This window comes from Brettanomyces bruxellensis, chromosome 5 (genome assembly GCF_011074885.1).
Source record: "Brettanomyces bruxellensis chromosome 5, complete sequence".
NCBI lineage: Eukaryota > Fungi > Ascomycota > Pichiomycetes > Pichiales > Pichiaceae > Brettanomyces > Brettanomyces bruxellensis.
The window spans coordinates 753135-769087 of NC_054686.1; the positions used below are offsets into that span (position 1 = coordinate 753135).

Sequence of the window (15953 nt, forward strand, 5' to 3'; positions counted from 1 at the left end):
GTGAGCGGATAAATATGTAAAAACAAATAAAAATTGATTAATAACCTTTCCTAACAGCATCCTTGACAATCGACAACAAATTCGATATTCCAGCATCGAATCTCTTCTTTTTGTTCTTGATCCTCTTGTTGAGTCTCCTTTTGTTCGGCTTTATGTAAAACATCTGATCGTACCAGAGATCTCGAATGTTGTTGGCCCTCACTAGCCTATCAAACATAGATATGCTCTTATTAAAGTTGGACGATTTCCTAATAAGAGTTGTTCTACCCGAAATTTTTGCCGGTAGAGGCATTGCTCTTGCAAAATCACGAGCTCTCAGAGATGCTTTTTGCTTTGTTTTCGAATCATCTAGAAATGAGAAAAGAGAGTGCGAATCATTCGTTATATGCTCAAACTTTGTTTTACCAGTAATGCTTGAAAGAATGCTTAATGGATCATCTTTCGAGGCTTTGGTTGAAACTGTGCGAACAAAAAGCCTTGAGCCAAATTGGGCCTCACAGCCACTCCTAAGCGCTATCCTAAACATCACAGTTTGATTCACAATTTTGTGACAACAGTTATATATACTCCTTAGTGAACAGTTGTATCTGTCAAGAAGAGGAAGAGAGCGAAAAATAAACTGAGAGGAAAAAAGCACGAAGCAAAGCAGGTGCAATCGTTTGAGGTGTACGGATGTATGAATATGCTGGAGTAAATAGAGGGAGCGATTTGTGGAAATCCCCACAAATAGGTTGATTCTCCACACCCAATCGCAATGTCTGTCTCGTTTAAAAGAAGCTGATACGACATAAGAAATTGTGCTTTTATGAAGCAATTGGGAATCAAAGGAGTCGAATCAATGTGTTAACAAAGAAATAAAATTTTTCTCGGAGAGCGGACATCGGATTTACCAATGAAAAATATGGAGATTAAGTGGTTGGGTTATGGTAAATTGTTGTTGACATTCATTAAGAAAGAGTTTGAAAATAAAGCAAATTGGAAGTTTCGAATAGGATAAAGCATGAAAAGTCAAACGGCTTGATGTGCTGGGTACTATCCTCCTGCTGGTTGTCAGTTATCTGTTGAAACTATCCATCCTGATCAGTCCACTGTGGACCATGGCTTAGGTAAGCCACCAGGGCCCTACCCATTGTGTGCGGCTCTTGCTACAATTTTTTCTTTGAATTTTCGAATTTGATTATTTTTTCCGCTCTCTTATGTATGCGATTCTTCGCTGTATGGGTATATTTTTCACCCTGGGATTTTCTTTATCTCTCGTACGCACCACTTCTTATCTCCTGCTTACGAATTGGAGCAGGATTATTTTGTCAGCCACAATATTTAAGCACTAGGTGAACTTAAGCATGAGTGAACAAGCAGTGGAAAAAACAGAGGCCAAGCTTGAAAAGCTTGACATTAACGAGCAGAAACCGGAGAAATCGGCAGAGAGTGCCAAAGCTCAAGATGGTGCTGGAGAGCATAAGAAAAGAAGAAAGAGAAAGAACCACCACAAGAAGAAGGCAGTGAGAGGAATTTCCAAGATTTTCCCAGAGGGTGTTTATCCCGCCGGAGAGTGGCAGGACTACACGGGAAGTGAGGAGAACTTGAAGAGAAAGACAGATGAGGAGAAGAGATACCTCGATAACAAGGACAATGCCAAGTGGAACGACTTCAGAAAGGCAGCCGAGATCCACAGGCGTGTCAGAAAATACGCCAAGAACACGATCAAGCCGGGAATGACGATGATTGAGGTTTGCGAGACGATTGAAAATGCCGTGAGGAAGTTTTGCGAAACTGAGAATTCCTTACAAGCAGGCATGGGATTCCCATGCGGAGTCTCTTTGAACAACTGTGCCGCACACTACACTCCCAATGCCGGAGACAAGACGGTGTTGGACTACAATGATGTGATGAAGGTCGATTTCGGTGTCCATGTCAACGGATGCATTATCGATTGTGCCTTCACTCAAACTTTCAACCCTAGGTACGACCCATTGAAAGAGGCAGTCAAAGAGGCCACAAATGCCGGTATCGATGCCGCCGGAATCGATGTCAGGCTTACCGATATCGGTGAGGCTGTTGAGGAGGTGATGGAATCACACGAAGTCGAGCTTGACGGACACACTTATCCTATAAAGTGCATCCGGAACTTGAACGGTCACAATATTCTTCCATACAGGATTCATGGCGGTGTCTCCATCCCTATCGTGAAGAACGGCGACAACACAAAGCTTGAGGAGGGCCAGACTATTGCCATTGAGACGTTCGGCTCTACTGGTAAAGGTTATGTTGACTATACTAACGGTGAAGTTTCTCATTACATGAAGAATGCCGAGCCTCCAGCCAACGCACCAATCAGACTTGCCCGGGCTCGCCAGTTGCTGCACACCATCAACAAGAATTTCGGCACGATTCCTTTCTGCAGAAGATACTTGGACAGACTTGGAGAGGACAAGTACTTGCTGGCTTTGAGACAGTTGGTCAAAGTTGGACTTGTCACAGAGCACCCACCTCTTTACGATTCAAGGGGCTCTTACAGTGCTCAGTTTGAGCACACTTTATTGCTACATCCAACCAGAAAAGAGGTTGTGTCAAGAGGTGACGACTACTAAGTGTGCCGGTAGATGAACACCGACTTTTTTGATTTGTATACATAGAAACAAACGCACATGCCTGCGTATACCATACATGTGGAGCTTTACTCTTTTCTCGTATTCTCGCTCATATGTTTGTATTGATGCTTGGAGAACGGCTAAGAGTGATCCCGATTAGCTTCCTAATACCGATCTTGTTTTTTTTTTCAGCTTTTTCAGCTTTCATTTTATATAATTAACACTATTCCGCCATTCTGTCAATGACCGAGAACACTGCTTAAAAGTACTATGAATTATTGCTATTTTGTATTGTGCTTTTCCGCTAGAGTTGAGACGTTCCGCGCCTATTCTTCAAATGTTTATTTCGTTATGTAGTTCAACTAAGGCTCATCTCTGAATATTTCATTATGTAGTTGAACTAAAACTCATCTCTGAATATTTCATTATGTAATTCAACTAAGGCACATTTCTGCATATTTCATTGTGTAGTTCAACTAAAGCTCATCTCTGCTTATACTTGATACGCTTTCCGCTATTTTCGAAATGGTGTCGCTCAACGAAGAATTGTTGGAAATAACACTGGAGGTAATACCAGAAGGAATACTAGAAGTAACACTAGAGATAGCACTAGAAGTAACACCAGAAACACTAGCAGATGCAGATATTGAAGCTGTCACATAATTCAATGTTTCCTTCCTATTTCCTCCGAAAAATCCAATCTTCTTTCCTCCCAACATTGTATATCTGAAGAAGTTGAAGAAAAGCCACAAGAACAAATGCACAGGCCGTTTTAATATTCGCTTGTATATGATGAAGCAGCAGACAAATATGAAAAAGTATATTGATCTGTATATCTGCCTTCGTTCGGCATCACTTGACTCGTTTATTGCCTTCACCAACCCATTGGTCTTCACTAGTACTTCTGCAAAATGGCCATACTTGTTTGATAAGGATGCCATAGAGGATGTAGAACCCGATAAATCCTGCAAGTTCTTTTCACCAGACAAAACAGATTCATGCATGATCGTGTTAATGTTCTGAAGCTTTGATGTAATCTTTTTGTTCTTCTCTAGAAGCTGATCCTGCTTTGTGAGCTCATTAAGCTTTTCCTCATCCAAAAACGAACCTGAACTGTTTGCATCTGTATCTGTGACTTCATCTTTTCCCTTAAACCCATCTTTCTCCTCCTGCAATCTCCGCTCAATATCATTCTGTATCGTATCCTTCTCGAGTGTTTTAGACTTCAGCTGTGCCTCCCTAAACTCCACCTTTATGTCTGAGTATCTTTCCTTCAAATACCTCACTTTGTACGCAATTTCCTCGTGATTTTCGGATGGTGTTGGTAATAATTCGTACTCCAACACCGAAAGAGCATCTTCTGCCTCCTTGTAAAGGTTAATAATGTGCTCGTATGACTCGTTTCTCAACTCGGTAAGGTTTGAATAAACACCTGAAGGTTGAAGTTTTGGTCTAGCTGTCTTTAATTTAAAACTCACCTCTTGCATCGCCTTGAGTAACTGCTGGAACCGGGCAACCGGCTCTATCTGAGAGGTATTCATAATTTCACTAACTCCACTTTTTTTCAATGTCGTTTTCTGATGTTATTTGCTTGAATAGTCGAGTCTTAAGCTTCAAGGTGGTCGTTTCTTCAGTAGCGTATCCCACACATGTACGGATGTAATTGAAAATTCAGCTGGGGGAAAAAAAAAAATAAAAATGAATAATTCGTAGCCGAACAAATGAGGTAAAAAATATAGAGAAAACTCGGAAAAGAAAACAGAGGCAAAAAGTTCAGGGCCAAAAATGAGAGACGACAAAGCAGAGATACTGATCTAATATCCCATTTCTTTCCCAAAAGTAAATTTTTTAACAGCATATCCATATAATTAACACGCATGCAAGATGATTCTTGACGAAACGACTACAATTGCTAGAATTCCAGACTTCGAAGTTGGCCAAAATGTGTTTCTTGCAGCACATGACGATTCAGAAGTTGTTCCCAAGATTCTTGCAAAAATAAAGGAAAAAGACATGGCACCATATTACAAATACCTTCATGATGACCTCAAACTACAAAATCTCGAATGGGATCAGTCGCTGTATGACGAGATGACAGCAAACAACAACAAAAAGGTGAAAGAACTCAAGGATGAGATCGAGAAACTCAATGATGAGGATGAGGGCGAAATAGAGATCTTGAAGAAATGGATCCAGCTTGCTGAGTATTACGCTTCTATTGGAGACAAGGATGAAACGGTTGCCACGATTGATAAAACTATAAAGTTGGCACCATCAACTGGTTCAAAAATTGATCTATATCTCACAGTTTCTCGTGTTGGTTTCTTTTATGACGACAAGCCATTCACAAAACAGTACTTGGACAAGGCCAACGGACTTATCGAGAAGGGCGGAGATTGGGAGAGGAGAAACAGATACAAGACTTACATGGGAATATATCTAATGTCAACCAGGAAGTTTTCGGAAGCTGCGAAATTGTTGATTGACTGTCTTTCAACTTTTACGTCGACTGAACTTGCCACGTATGAAGAGGTGGCGCAGTACTCTTTAATATGCGGGTCGGTTGCTCTCAGCCGGCCCGACTTGAAGAAGAAGCTTCTTGAATCACCGGAGATTCTTTCAATTAACTCGACATCCGAGAAGTTGACTCCTGTCTACAAGTTGATCGAATCTTTGCACTCGTGCGAGTATCAGAGCTTTTTCCCAATGCTCTTGAGAACCAGTAAAGAGATTTTGACGAAAAACAAGTACTTGTATCCCCATGCAAATTACTACATGCGTGAATTGCGATGCAGGGCATACTCGCAACTTTTGGAGAGTTACAAGTCGATATCCATAAAGTCCATGGCCAACTCGTTTGGTGTGTCTGTGGAATTTTTGGATGCCGATCTCTGCAAGTTTATTCCTTCCAAGAGACTCAACTGTGTCATAGATCGCATTAATGGGGTTATCGAGACCAACCGGGTTGACAACAAAAATGCACAGTATCATTTGCTTATCAAGAATGGAGATGCACTCTTGACAAAATTACAAAAATACGGCGCAGCGGTTCGTCTTAGTGGTGCAGAGAAGGTTTGAAGGCTGTACATGGTAAATATAAAGTATGCTGAACTAATAAAAATCTGGTGATACAGCTTCGACAAGATTATTATGTTTGTATTGTGTAGTGTTGTACAAAATCGATTTTAGAAAATGGCTGCTGAAGGTTTCCAAATGTGAACAGAGTTGTCTTCTGAGCAACTAGCAATCATTTTTGGATCGGCCGGATTCCACGAAATGTCGGAAACACCAAGCATGTGTCCGGAATGGGTAAATATGAGGCTGGATTTGGGGTCTTGGGTACTCGAATTGGCACCAAACTTCCATATACGGACACATCCGTCCTCCGAACCGGAAGCCAAGACGTTTCCAAAGCTGGAATTCCACTCTAGGCCAGTTATGGCACCTGCATGAGCTCCGGAAAGGGTAATTTGAAATGCTTCTGGCGACCGTAAATCCTCAATGTAGATATTTCCGTGGTCATCACCCAGAGCAACAGCAAACTCGTTGTTCTTATTAAAATCTAACGCGTTAATCGCAGTACCCACCTTAAACTGCACAACAGGTTTGCTGGCAAGTATTCGAGTGTCAAAAAGCTTGAAGAGTCCATCTTCACCGGCTGTACCAACAAGAGAATCATGAAACACGGAATACTTGACAGAATTGACGCCGTAATCGTGGCATAGCCTCGTTTTCGCTGGTTTCAGCACACATGTTCTAAATTTCTTCTGCCGCGTCGCACTTAGTGATGAAGTTGTCTTTGCCTGGATCCGGAATGGCTTCCGGATATCCCAAACTGCTATCATTCCATCGTTTGAGCCTGTTACAAGTTCCCCTTCCTTATTTTTGTTCCAGTCAAGTCCCCAACCTTCTGACATATGAAACTTCAACTGAATATCAGCCATCCCGCCTTTTTCGTCCTCCCCATTGACTCTATGTGTCAGATCGTACAAATCAAAGCTGTTTGGCTTCTTCGTTCTGTCGAAAATGCACACAGTTCCACTATTAGACATGGTTGCAATCAAATCTGGGTTTTGCGGCATCAGACGAGCTTTGTTGATGTCTCCTTCGTGTGGAATCTCTTGAACAACCTGCAGTGGACCTTTGCACTTTGTATTTTCGTCTTTTGCCTGATCTCCGACCTCCGGAAGCTCGGATGCAAAAAACTCCTCTCGTTCCGGATCATATGTGCAGTCTTCCAGCGTAAGTTTATCCAAGTTTGACGGTATGTTGACCTTACAAAGCTCAATACTCTCAAATCTGTTGAATCACTTGAGTATGATCCCAGCAAAAGCCGTTGTGTATTAACAGATCTGTCCATCTCAACATCGGGAAACCACTCGATAGTAAGTGATGGCCATAGTAGTGTGCTCGTCTGTAGTAAAGAGTACAGCACTGGTGTGTTTTTCTTCCATATACGGTATTTCATTTGCTTGTCTGTGTCTATTTGTGCTTTTTCTGCAGGATCTGATTCACCCACTTCTTTCTTAAATCGTGTTTTTGTTTCGTTCTCATTCCCACTATCCAACATGATAACGTCATTGTCGTTTTTCCGGTTACTGTCCAATTTATTTTCCTTATCTATCACTACCACATTATTGTTGATCTCAATGACGTTGTCTTCCTTAATATTATCTATCTTAATGAGATTTTTCTTAACACTGTCTTTTTTAACATCATCCATCTTAATGGCATCTATTTTGACGTCTTTCTTAACGTCATCTATCTTAATGACATCTTTCTTAACGTCATCCTCAATAATCTCTACGTTATTTTTCGTTATATCATCTTTCTTAACATCATCCTCAATAATCTCCACGTTATTCTTCATTATATCATCTTCCATAACGTCATCCTCCTTTGCATTGTCTTCTTTTTCATCCTTCAGATTGCCTCCATCATTATTACCTGAATTCTGCTTACTGGTCTCATTAACCACTGCTCCGTTTAGAGCCTGCTGAAATACCAGCGGCTGAAAAATCACCTTTGCCCCTGTGCTTTCCGACTCCGAATCAGACATTCTTGCTTTTGCTTCCAACTACTGGCGTTTTATTACTCTCTAAATACTCTTTAACATAATACCCGATTCGTATCATCTATCACGCTGGAATTCCATGTACGCGTCAAATTTCGCGACTACGTATTTGCTGAACTTTTCATGCGGTGCACGGAAGTGCGGGGTGCGTGACCCTGATCATGTGGAGAAAAATAGAATAATGACAATGCAGGATTGTATTCTTCGATTGCAGTGATGCTTTTGCACTTACCTAATGTCCGGTCCGTGTGTACAGGTAGATACTGTAGGAGCACTGTTGGGATTTAATGCACTGAAAGCACGGGCCAAAAATTGTATATTTAGCATCATGATAACTGGGCCTTTGATTGGCCCTTGCAAAATTTGTATTCAGTTCTGGAAAGCTCTTGACCCGTTAATCTTTTTATCAGCAAAACACAGAAGTCATTCATTTGATACGTCATGATCACGCAAGCATGTAGTTTCTACACTGTTTACAATTCTTACACACATGATCGCTGTAGTGTGCTTTAATGGTGCTTCAAATTTGTCTTTGGTCTTTTTGCTGTGCGGATATTTTTCTCGGGTCTTTGCTAGCATTTCAAATTTCAGATGAGCAACCATTTTTTTTTTTCAGCAAATTTCAGGCATCCGAGAGCAGACAGTGCTAACTGGCTTTGGTACAGTATGGCATTAATGATATGGTCAAAGTTTAAAGCACAGACTTGACTACACAACTTCAAATACCGGAAAACCAGTTAATGTACGCTTCGACAACAAACAAGCAGCATGCCAAGATAATTGCATTTCCGTTTAAATAACAATTGTCCGACACGATACGGGTCTGATTCACGGTGTTCTTAAAATAGCTACAAGGTCTCGGACTCGAGGAAAATTCATTATTGGAAATTCATTATTGGAAATTTTTGTTTCATGAGGATTTTCATTCCTCGCTGCTCGAGAATACATGGAGTTGGCATAAATTAGTTTTCTCGACCATCTGGCGTTAATATGGCCACGTTGAAAAAAGCGCTTGGAACAATATGTTTATTTGTTCCTCGGGAAGCCATTGTGTTGTCATTTGGCCAGCTTCTGGAATGTCGAACCTACCTGGTTAGTGCTGCTTTGGCACAAGATGCACATATACGTTTTTTCAGAATTCACGCTTGTCACGCTCCGAGCCTCTGTAAGATGAAACTGATTTCAAAAGCATTTTTTGGTCTCATTTCGTTCGCCATTTCCCGTACTATTTTCCGTGTTTTTCCCCTCTATATTTATTTTTCTCATTTCTCCCTCTACTTCTATTTCCTCGTTTTTCCCTCTATTTCATTTTCCTTATTTTTCCCTCTTTCATTTTCCTTATTTTTCGTGGACCCTGGGCTGCATTCAGCATGAATCAGCATGCCCCTGTTTTTTTTAACTTTGCTTCCCTCTGCTATTTTTTCCACTCAGTGATTTTTTCTCGGCTGTACTATGCACTCTCCCCGAAAATTCCAACCCGCATTCACAGTTGGGGTCTTTCTGGCGCTTAAGCTTATTCCTGGCTATAGGAAAATGTACTATGATTGCGATGATACTCGATGTTTTTCATGAATTTGTAATATTTGTATTTCCGAAACCCGTACATGACCTCAAGCAGATGATGGCCTGGCCAGTTGAGAAAAAGGATCATCGTCATGTCTCACATTATTATTTACATCGCCTAAATGTCGCCGCTGCTTATTTACTCCTAAATATTTTTATTTTTAACCGCATTGTGAATGTTGCTTGGGTTTGGCGCCTGTAGTTTTTGCTTTTTTTTTTTTTGTTGTTGTTGTTATTTTTCTTTCTTCTTCCATCAATGGCCGCCTCTGGCTTTGTTGAGCTTCCCGCGAATATCCCCTGGCTACTTTCATTATTTTCGCTTTCCCTTCTTCTCTTCGACAGGATCACGACCCAATTGTTATTATAATTACTTGCGATTTCGCAGGTGTCTTTTTTTTTTTTTAAATATTTACATGTTTCTTGTAGTGTTACTCTTCTCTTGCACACATTCTGCCGAACCATTCTTGCCACAGATCGCAACAAAAGCACGGGAAAGGAGTCTTGAATCGGCTTTTCGCATAGAGGTTTATATTAGAGGGAAAAAAGCACGGCTTTTTGAATCAGAACTAAAACCACAAAGTTCCAAAGTACAAGCAGCACAGACACTAGACATAGAAATAGCAGCAGAAACAAAGATGAGCAAACACGCCAAGTCACAATCCATGTACGCGTTCGAGAACCAATCATCGAGCATTGCAGCCTCGCAGATGAGGAATGCTTTGAACAAGATGATTGATGGAGTTCCGGAGGAGAAGCAGAAGGCGAAGTTCGAGAAGGAGATGGACTCGTTCTTCGGCCTATTCCGGCGGTATCTCACGGACAAGGCGAAGGGCAACACGCTCGACTGGGAGAAAATCCACTCTCCAAGTAAAGAGGAGGTGGTTTCGTACGGCACGCTCAACAACGACTCCAGCACGAATTTGGACAAGCTGGCGGTGCTCAAGTTGAACGGAGGCCTCGGCACGTCGATGGGCTGCGTCGGTCCGAAGTCGGTGATCGAGGTGAGGGAGGGCCAGTCGTTTTTGGACCTGGCAGTGCGTCAAATCGAGTATTTGAACAAGAAGTTCGACACGGACGTGCCGCTCTTGTTGATGGACTCGTTCAACACGGATGACGACACACAGCTCATCGTGAAGAAGTACCAGTCGCACCGGATCCGGATCCGGACTTTCAACCAGTCACGTTATCCAAGAATCTACAAGGACTCACTTCTTCCGGTTCCGCAGACCCATGAGGATGATCTCAGCTGCTGGTACCCTCCAGGCCACGGAGACTTGTTCGAGGCCTTGGTCTCGTCCGGGGAGCTCGACCACCTTCTTCAGGAGGGCAAAGAGGTGCTTTCGTGTCGAATGGTGACAATTTGGGGGCTACGGTGGACCTGAAGATCCTCAACCACATGCTTGAGACTGGTGCCGAGTACATCATGGAGTTGACCGACAAGACACGGGCCGACGTGAAGGGAGGAACGTTGATCAAGTATGATGGCAAGGTCAGGTTGTTAGAGATTGCACAGGTGCCCAAGGAGCATGTCCCGGAGTTCAAGTCCATCAAAAAGTTCACCAACTTCAACACCAACAACCTCTGGATCAACTTGCGTGCCGTCAAGCGGTTGGTTGAGTCCGATGCTCTTGACATGGAGATCATTCCAAACGAGAAGTCCATTTCCGTCGGCAGCTCCGAGCTGGGCGTTATCCAGCTCGAAACTGCCTGCGGTGCTGCAATCCGCCACTTCAAAGGTGCCCACGGTGTCGTTGTGCCAAGATCTAGGTTCCTTCCAGTCAAAACCTGCTCCGATTTGCTGCTTGTCAAGTCTGATCTCTACAACTTGAAGCACGGAACCTTAGTCATGGATCCCTCGCGTTACGGAGGTGCGCCTTTGGTCAAATTGGGCTCCAAGTTCAAGAAGGTCAAAAACTTCCAGGAGCGGATTCCACACATGCCTAAAGTTATCGAGTTGGACCATCTCACCGTTACTGGTGACGTCTACTTTGGAAGGGATATCCAGTTGAAGGGAACTGTCATCATTGTGTGCTCTGACGGCCACAAGATCGACATTCCGAACGGCTCTGTTTTGGAGAACGTTGTCGTTACTGGAAACTTGCAGATATACGAGCACTGATTCCATATTTATCTTCCTATCCTTGTTTTCTCCTTATATCTTTTCCTCTCGTTGCTTTGCTTTCTTTCAATCCTTGATTTCTTTCTTTTCAAGCGCTCACATACTTATACAGACACGCACACTTACTTTTTCCGTTATATAAATGACTTTCTTTCTTATTTGTAGTTTGCCTTAGCCGACAACAATGATTTCATTCCATCTTAGTGTTTGTATTGAAGAAGTAGGAATGGTATTAAAATACTTATACTATTTCCTATGCTTACTATGCTTAATATACTACTTCTTATACTTACTATGCTACTTGCTATACTTACTATACTACTCCATATGCTTACTATGCTTACTATACTGCTTCCTATACTAGTACCTTATTATTCTATTCTTATTATTCTATTCCCATCTATTTCCATCTCCCTACTTACTAAATGCAAACGACTTCATCTCCTTACCCAACTTCCGCTTCCGTCTTCTCTCTATCGCCTTCCGTCTCTGTCTCGTACTCATCGACTCAAACTTCGCCACCTTTATCACCTTTCTCTGCTCTCCATGCTTAAGCCATTTCTTTCCCGTTTCCTTCTTATACTTGATTATAGCCTCCTTTTCGAACTCCTCCTCCTTCAAGTGCCCTAAACGAGACTTCAGACTCTGATTTCTGTACTTCAAATCTTCTATTTGCTCGTCGTCCATTCGACTCATCATCTTACTATCTTTGAGCATCTTATCCATCTCTCCGATTTCCTGCTTTCTGTACTCATCCAAAAACCCATAATCTTTCCTGATCCTCTCGTAATTCACTTTTCCATACGCCGGATCAAACCGGATATCCCGGTACATTGATTTGCCTCCTCTGATCTTCAATCCAGGGATCTCTCGCACTTTTGAAACTCGCTTTTTAGCACTTGCTTCTTTTGGTGCATGCTTTCCCTTGCTTTTTTTACTTTTAGGCTTCACACTTGTCTCTTCAGGAGCTGAATCTGATTCAGACGAGAAGAACTCATCTTCTTCTTGTTCGGACATATTTTTCTATGTAAATTGTGTAAATGTGCTTGCTGTTGATACTCTGATATGTGTTGTCTAGATAATAGATTATGCGATAAACTTTTTTTTTTTTTTTTTTTTTTCACTCATATTTAAAACTGTCAACCCGCTTAGTTCTAATCGCATAAAACCAACTAAAAAAAAATAATACAATCTTACTTCCTGCCAATCGCTTTACCCACCAACTAAACAACATTTATCATATTCCACACTTTCCAAAAGTTCGCTACAATCTACATATCCTTGTCATTCAATATCCTTAATATCTACTATAAAGCGTTCTATACCTTCCTGCATTCTCCCTGCCTGTCAATAATCCTAAAAACATGTTCGCAATAATAAAATAATAGCAAAGACCACAGCTCTCTTATCTGTGTAGAGCGTAATATCTATACAAGCCCCGCTCACAAAAGCTATTTGGAAACACACGCTCATCCTCCTCACCAGTTAACTGAGAAGAGCAGTTCACCTTGTGTGAGGCATACTTCAAGAATAGTGGCTTTTTAAACTCACCATCGTTCTGTTCACCTGTTTCAATGTTGAAGAAAATACGACTGTCATAGAACAGGTCGTACAAATGGGCATCGTTTCGTGAATCCACCCTGTGGATCCAAACCCTCCTACTTTGTCCGTTCGAGTTGTGAACCCGCCACATCTGATCTCTCACAATCAAAATCTCTGGAAGCTGATCTGCCAATGTATCTCTAATTTCGATTGCAACCACAGTTTTCGGGCAGTCACGAAGAAATTCTACAACAGCTGGACGTGTGTCCAGATTCGAAGCGAGATCGACAAACTTCAAGTTCTCTAGGCGGCCCAATATCCTGAAATCAGAATCTTTCTGAAGATGAGAGACCGACAAGCTCTCAAGCTGCGAAAATCTACGCGTGATAATCTCAAGGTGGCTCTCGTTGATCTCGCTGTAGCCGTTTAAGTTTAAATACCTCAAATTTGTGCACTTCAAGTGCTCTAAAAGGTATGTGATGGCCTCCGATTTGAGAAGAGCCACAGAATAATCGTTCTGGAGATTCAACCAAACCAACTCTCTGTTGTTTATCGAAGGGTGGTTTATTAGTAAATTCATGAAACTGTGCGTAGCCCCTATGTTTGAGCACTTACTTAGTGAAATGTGTGTCAAACGGCAGTTTTTGTTCAATCCGGCAGCCAAATCGCTCGCAACAACCGGCGTGTGAGTCAAATCTAAACGTTCCAAGTTTGGGAGCTGAGGCAAGATGCCTCTGAGTGCCTTTGCATTGAAATCTGTGCAGTCGTGGAACGAGAGTCTCTTAATCTGATAGTTCATGTTTAGAACGGAGAGATTATCAAAGCTGTGAACGAAGTTGAATCCACTCGAACCGCAAAAATCGATGCTTTCCAATTTTGGAAGGCTATTGAACAAGCAGTGGACAATTTGAGGGCTGATATCACCTTCAATACTCTCACTTGAGAGGAACTGCTTCAAATTTGGAGTCAGCTCAAGACATTTCAATATAGTGCGCTCTGTTAGGTTCTGGATCTGCGATAGCGTTCTTCCCGAACGGCCAAGTCCCACTGCTGTAAACTCTTGAAAGTCAAGTCCCTCAACAAACTTTCCAAGGGCGGGTTTTTTCATAAGTGTCAAAAGAAAGCTGTAGAACATGTTAGACCGCACAAACGATCCATACCTGTAAGTGTATGGCATGCAGAGTGAGTAAAACGTGCTGTTAACCAACATCAAATTCTTCAAGTTTGCATTCCTGTTGGCATGTTTTTTCTCTGGATTATCCAAGTAGTATGCATACTCAACAATCTTGTCTAGTATTTCGACAGAAAACGGGGTCAAAGAAAAATGGTTCTGCACATACTTCTGGGCGTCTTCCGCGTTTTCGAAAATCTGAGTCTCTCCGTTGAAAAACGTTTGTAAATCTTGTTGTGAAGGGGCGAATGTTGCCATGTAAATGGAGTTCAAATGTAATTAAATGGTGAACTAAAATGTCGGATAAATCGGGTTTAAACTTCCTAAAGATGTATCTTTTAGTCTCTTTGTGCACTGTAGTTGTGCTCTTTAAAATGCTGTGTTATCAACGATGTGTTCTAAAAAAAATATGTGATATAAAAAAGGGTGATAACAACCTGTTCCCAAATCTTTATCGGAAAGGCAAAAGGGAATTTCAAACATTTTATATCAGATGTCCCGATGCTCTTTAAAAAAATGTTGGTCACAGATATTTCCCATCGCATTCCCCGCCATAGCAGCGTTAATCGGCATGATCAATATTCTCCTCCACACCTCCTCTGGCGATCAGAAATGACTAAATTTTTTCCCGCATTGTTTAGTCGTAACGGTGGTCACAATTTTATTTTTTACTTTGTTTACCAAGAGGGGAGGGACATCGCAGGAAATCTGGGAAACTGATCGCGAAACTGTACTCTTAAAGAGGGAATTTGAGCGATGCCGAAAAGTCGCATGGCCTGATATTGACTTGAGAAAATACTGGAAATTTTGTGTGGCCTGTATTGGAATAGAGAGAACCAGGATTTGTTTGTTGGTGTGTGGTCACAGCTCATTTCCTATATTTTCATTTCTTGACACATTTACTGTTCTACTTTCTTTCAGAAATAGTCAAAGTACGCCCTTATGTCTCCCATATTTTGTCTCCCGTATTCTGTTTCCCATATTTTGTTTCTTGTATTTTGTTCCCGTATTTTTCGAAATATTAAATAGTCTTTAAATACTACACAAAGGATCATGATTGAAAGTATGGAAAAATTTGAATGTGTCGACATGATAATTCCACTATTTCTTACTGACGGCGTTATTGATAATTACCTATTAAATCAGCTTGAACCATTAAGGTATTTGTGTTTAAGTGTATATTGTACTGCTACCGTTTGATTGGGCAAAGTCTTTGTTCTGCATCTGTGAATGCATTCAACTGAAATATACATGTCTGAATTATAATCTTTCCCGTTATTTCCCGCTTGCATTTCCGACAAAGAAAGTATGTTGGCATCCTTGCACCGCGTCATTTTACTTTGTTGCAGTAGCTGCCTTTAAGAAATAAACGCTGAGTCAATTAACGAAACAGAATAGTGAATCGATATAAACTGTTGTGGCTTGTCAAAATAATGAAGCTCTCGAACAACAGAGTTCAAGTAAGGAAAGATGGTATTGTTGTATCATCTGATTAGTACGAGAGTCACATCTATATAAAGTGAAGATATTCCCTTTTGTATATCGTTATACATACTCTTCATTACATAACTACAATAAATATCGAAATACTATATAAATCTGGTAACACCAACTTTAACATGGCTGAAACTATTTTTTGTATATTCAACATTTAACCTTATTTCTCGGCTATCAGTTTAAATAGCTTCAAGGTGGTTGTTAATGTTAATTTCAGATTGTCAAACTCAGAGTTGATATCGCGAAAAAATATGGTAGTAGGTTATAGAAATATAGGTTAGGCCCAGTATCAGTTCTGTAATAATTTATTTAATTGATTTAAGTGTGACGCCGCTTACCTCACGAAGTTTTTGTTATATTAGTTTTCAGTGTTTTTAAGGCTAAAGAAAGGAAAAG

The 15953-nt window shown here is 41.2% G+C and overlaps 9 protein-coding genes across 9 annotated transcripts; 4 read left to right on the forward strand and 5 right to left on the reverse strand.

Annotated features, from left to right (window-relative positions):
• Nucleotides 1-37: 37 nt before the first annotated feature.
• BRETT_004363 (uncharacterized protein) lies at nt 38-526 on the reverse strand (the record flags this gene model as incomplete). The annotated part of the gene is made up of 1 exon (XM_041282859.1): nt 38-526. One exon carries the CDS (start codon nt 524-526, stop codon nt 38-40), a length of 489 nt encoding a protein of 162 aa, XP_041135635.1.
• Nucleotides 527-1343: 817 nt separating this feature from the next.
• On the forward strand, nt 1344-2591 carry MAP2 (Methionine aminopeptidase 2; the record flags this gene model as incomplete). The annotated part of the gene is made up of 1 exon (XM_041282860.1): nt 1344-2591. The coding sequence occupies one exon, from the start codon at nt 1344-1346 to the stop codon at nt 2589-2591; it is 1248 nt and encodes a 415-aa protein (XP_041135636.1).
• Nucleotides 2592-3067: 476 nt separating this feature from the next.
• BRETT_004365 (uncharacterized protein) lies at nt 3068-4132 on the reverse strand (the record flags this gene model as incomplete). The annotated part of the gene is made up of 1 exon (XM_041282861.1): nt 3068-4132. One exon carries the CDS (start codon nt 4130-4132, stop codon nt 3068-3070), a length of 1065 nt encoding a protein of 354 aa, XP_041135637.1.
• Nucleotides 4133-4475: 343 nt separating this feature from the next.
• BRETT_004366 (uncharacterized protein) lies at nt 4476-5669 on the forward strand (the record flags this gene model as incomplete). The annotated part of the gene is made up of 1 exon (XM_041282862.1): nt 4476-5669. One exon carries the CDS (start codon nt 4476-4478, stop codon nt 5667-5669), a length of 1194 nt encoding a protein of 397 aa, XP_041135638.1.
• Nucleotides 5670-5776: 107 nt separating this feature from the next.
• Nucleotides 5777-7650, reverse strand: BRETT_004367 (uncharacterized protein; the record flags this gene model as incomplete). The annotated part of the gene is made up of 2 exons (XM_041282863.1): nt 5777-6883; nt 6940-7650. The coding sequence occupies 2 exons, from the start codon at nt 7648-7650 to the stop codon at nt 5777-5779; spliced, it is 1818 nt and encodes a 605-aa protein (XP_041135639.1).
• A 2213-nt stretch (nt 7651-9863) lies between these two features.
• UGP1_1 (UTP-glucose-1-phosphate uridylyltransferase) lies at nt 9864-10610 on the forward strand (the record flags this gene model as incomplete). Its single annotated transcript, XM_041282864.1, has 1 exon — nt 9864-10610. The coding sequence occupies one exon, from the start codon at nt 9864-9866 to the stop codon at nt 10608-10610; it is 747 nt and encodes a 248-aa protein (XP_041135640.1).
• A 14-nt stretch (nt 10611-10624) lies between these two features.
• UGP1_2 (UTP-glucose-1-phosphate uridylyltransferase) lies at nt 10625-11347 on the forward strand (the record flags this gene model as incomplete). Its single annotated transcript, XM_041282865.1, has 1 exon — nt 10625-11347. One exon carries the CDS (start codon nt 10625-10627, stop codon nt 11345-11347), a length of 723 nt encoding a protein of 240 aa, XP_041135641.1.
• Nucleotides 11348-11761: 414 nt separating this feature from the next.
• Nucleotides 11762-12364, reverse strand: BRETT_004370 (uncharacterized protein; the record flags this gene model as incomplete). The annotated part of the gene is made up of 1 exon (XM_041282866.1): nt 11762-12364. The coding sequence occupies one exon, from the start codon at nt 12362-12364 to the stop codon at nt 11762-11764; it is 603 nt and encodes a 200-aa protein (XP_041135642.1).
• A 388-nt stretch (nt 12365-12752) lies between these two features.
• BRETT_004371 (uncharacterized protein) lies at nt 12753-14318 on the reverse strand (the record flags this gene model as incomplete). The annotated part of the gene is made up of 1 exon (XM_041282867.1): nt 12753-14318. The coding sequence occupies one exon, from the start codon at nt 14316-14318 to the stop codon at nt 12753-12755; it is 1566 nt and encodes a 521-aa protein (XP_041135643.1).
• Nucleotides 14319-15953: the final 1635 nt, after the last annotated feature.